General features: G+C 40.8%; 1 protein-coding gene across 1 annotated transcript; it reads right to left on the bottom strand.

The window, feature by feature from the left end:
* Window positions 1-303: 303 nt before the first annotated feature.
* On the bottom strand, window positions 304-1,826 carry LOC126687780 (uncharacterized). The gene is made up of 3 exons (XM_050382336.1): window positions 1,418-1,826; window positions 665-1,216; window positions 304-539 (listed from the first exon to the last, which is right to left on the bottom strand). The coding sequence occupies exons 1-3, from the start codon at window positions 1,824-1,826 to the stop codon at window positions 304-306; spliced, it is 1,197 nt and encodes a 398-aa protein (XP_050238293.1).
* Window positions 1,827-3,172: the final 1,346 nt, after the last annotated feature.

Raw genomic sequence — 3,172 nt, 5'->3', positions numbered from 1 at the left:
TCTCCGACTCTTCATGGGCAAGCAAAAGGCTAAGGCCTTCCGCACAAATAATAAAGAGATAGGGTGAGAGGGGATCGCCTTGTCTCAAACCGCGACTAGGAATAATGGGGTCCATACTCGCACAATCACCAATACTAGTATATTTGACCGATTGTAAGCAAAACATAATCAAGTTAACCCAAGCATCGCAAAAACCCAATTTCTTAAGCATAAATTTGACAAACTCCCAACGAATCCTATCAAAAGCTTTACTCATATCAATTTTAAGAGCCTCCATCCCGAACTTGCCTCTACGCTTACACCTCAAGTAATGCCTATCTCATAAGCAATAAGGAAATTATCGGTAATTAACCTATTCTCAACAAAAGCACTTTGATTCTCTGAGATAATTTTAGGCATTAAGTTCTTCATTCTATTCGCCAAGACTTTAGAGATGATTTTATACGCCACATTACAAAGGGAGATGGGTGTGAGATCGAAAACAGTTTCCGGATTATTAACTTTAGGAGTTAAAGCTATATTTTTATTATTCAAACCATCTTTAAACGAACCAGTGGCAAAAAAAATCTCTACACAACTTTATCACATCCTTACCCACCACACCCCAATATTTCTTATAGAAAGCGGGATTAAAACCGTCAGGCCCAGGCGATATTATGCATACTAAAAGTTGCATTTCTAACCTCAAGATTAGACAAAGGACTCAACGAGAATTCATTATCCAAATCAGAAATACAAGTTTCAACATTCAATAGATCAATACTGCCAACATGTGGTTCTGTGAACAAAGTTTCAAAATACCTCAAAATGATGTCGTCAACCTCCTGCTTCGTGTCTCTCCAAATACCTTGCTCATCACGCAACCGGTCGACTCTATTGACTCTCTTCCTGCCTGTTGCAAAGTTTTTAAAATATCTAGTATTGGAGTCCCCTTCTGAGAGCCAAAATCTCTTTGCCCTCTGTTTCCAATAAACTTCTTCCTCCCCAAGCAAATTATTATACTCCTTCACCAAGTTGTTATACTGCTGCAAACCCCTAGTATCAGTTCTTTTTTGGAATCTTCTCATACGATCCCGAATGCCCTTCAATCGAGATCTGAACTTAGGAGCACAGTCACCGCTCCAACTTTTGAGACCCTCCATTGTAAAGGACAACTTTTCGAGAAAATCAGCCTCAGGCCTGCATCTCCACGAATTTTCGATGACTTCCGCACTATCTTTTTTAACAAGCCAGACGTTATTGAAACAAAATTTTGTCGTTCTTGTCTCTCCTACCTACTGTTTCAGGTGTAATAAAATAGGTAAGTGTTCTGAAGTGGTGGATTCTAGATTCACGACTCCAGCTTAAGGAAAAAGTTCAGACCACATATTTGAGCACAAAACCCTATCAAGACGCTCCTCTACTTTGCCCTGATTACCTCTACCACGGGACCAAGTATATTTGTAACTTGTGGCTCCCATATCGCTGAGACCACTGTTTAAGATAGCTTCTCGAAACCCATTTACTAACCAGCTAGGCTGACGAGCACCTCCACGCTTTTCATCATGCGAAAGAATATCGTTAAAATCCCCTATAATACACCAAGGCAGGGAATTTACTAAGCTTAGATCTTGAATGATCTTCCACGAATCACGCCTTCTATTCCTCTCTGGGCAACCATAAAAAACTGTTAAACGCCACACTTGCTCTACTACGGACTTTACATGCAAATCAATGAAGTTACAGGACGATCCAATGACTTCTACTTCAAACTCCGCCTTCCAAATAAAAGTCAGACCTCCTTTCCGACCTATGCTGTCGACCGAAAAAGAATTATCATAACCCATAGCTTTTTAAAGAGCTGCTATTCTAACACCAGACACCATCGTTTCACACAAGAAAATAAAAGAAGGATTCATCCTTCTAGCCATGTCGCGGAGGAACCTTAATGTACGAGGGTTGGCCATACCTCTGCAGTTCCAACCCAAACAACTCATTGTTTTGGGCCGGCCTGATTACCAAGGCCCGTCGGTCTGTAGCATTTAGGATCAATAATCATGTCTGAAACATGAAAACTTGGCCCATTAGAATTCTGTCCTCCACTTGACCCATCAGTAGTTATCTTCCTTTTAGGGTCCAATGCCACCTCATCGTTTAACTCATTAGGCAAGTTGACAATATTGAATTTTAAATTGGCAGTATTAGATCTTCCAGCTCCTCTAACCACCAAATCAGTATTCTGCCTATCTTCCTCCCCCTTATCACTCCTTTTCCTCATTTGAAATTCAAAATTTGTGCTGGAATTAGCAAGAGTAAGATTCTCAGAGATTTTCGCATTCAAATGTGCCACCTCATCACCATCATCAACCCCTGCACTTCTTACTGAACTTGATCCTCGAAGCCACCTTTCATCCATGGTTACCGGCTGTTTTTTGAAAACGTATCTCAATAATAAATCATATGGGAGTAACTCCCTCGGGATTGGATTGTCAAAGTACTTTTCGCAGAATTTGTCCGAATGACCCATGATTCCACAGTAGAAACAGAACATAGGGATCCTTTCGTATTGGAAACTAATCCAATTCCATGCATTAACACTTCTTTTGAACTTCATTCTTCTCTTTAAAGGTTCCTGACATCAATGCTGGCTCTTATTCTCATAGAGCTCCCTTCACCTGGCTTTAAAACTCGATTATCATAACATATAAATTTTCCAAGAAAATTTCCAACATCCTCTCCAAGCCTCCTAGAAACCATACCCAGCGGGATGTCTATGACATCAACCCATAGAGCAGCATCCCATAGCTCAATTTCTGTCATTGTTTCTCCTACTACCAACTGACGGCAGATAAACAGGTGGGACTCGAAAGTCCACGGACCATCATCCAAAACACGCTTCATGTCCAGTTCATGGAAGAATTGAAACAAAAATAAATTTGGCGCCGCCTGCGTAATGCACACTCCCTTCACTGGCTTCCAAATAGGCGGAAGGACTGACTTAACCGCGATACAGTTTACTGTTTTGTCTGTTAAGAATCTCCCAGCCAGACATAGTTTGTAATCATCATTCTCGTCGTTCAAATCCACCCCAGAAAAATCTAGGCCAATTTCATCCTCTTCCTCAACAACCAACCGTGAATCATAATCAACAGTACCTTTATGACCCGCCATAAGAACTAGAAAAACAGAAAAA

The sequence above is a fragment of the Mercurialis annua genome, linkage group LG6, assembly GCF_937616625.2.
Source record: "Mercurialis annua linkage group LG6, ddMerAnnu1.2, whole genome shotgun sequence".
Classification (NCBI taxonomy): domain Eukaryota; kingdom Viridiplantae; phylum Streptophyta; class Magnoliopsida; order Malpighiales; family Euphorbiaceae; genus Mercurialis; species Mercurialis annua.
This window is presented reverse-complemented; position numbering and strand designations above follow the sequence as displayed.

What these genes read in the sequence shown, in the direction of transcription:
- LOC126687780 (XM_050382336.1), bottom strand. Translation starts at nt 1,826, where the DNA reads ATGGGTTATGATAATTCTTTTTCGGTCGACAGCATAGGTCGGAAAGGA. An exon ending in TACTTGGTCCCGTGGTAGAG is followed by an intron (nt 1,217 to 1,417) that starts GTAATCAGGGCA and finishes TTGTTAAAAAAG; the next exon opens with ATAGTGCGGAAGTCATCGAA. An exon ending in GGTTAGAAATGCAACTTTTA is followed by an intron (nt 540 to 664) that starts GTATGCATAATA and finishes GTTCGTTTAAAG; the next exon opens with ATGGTTTGAATAATAAAAAT.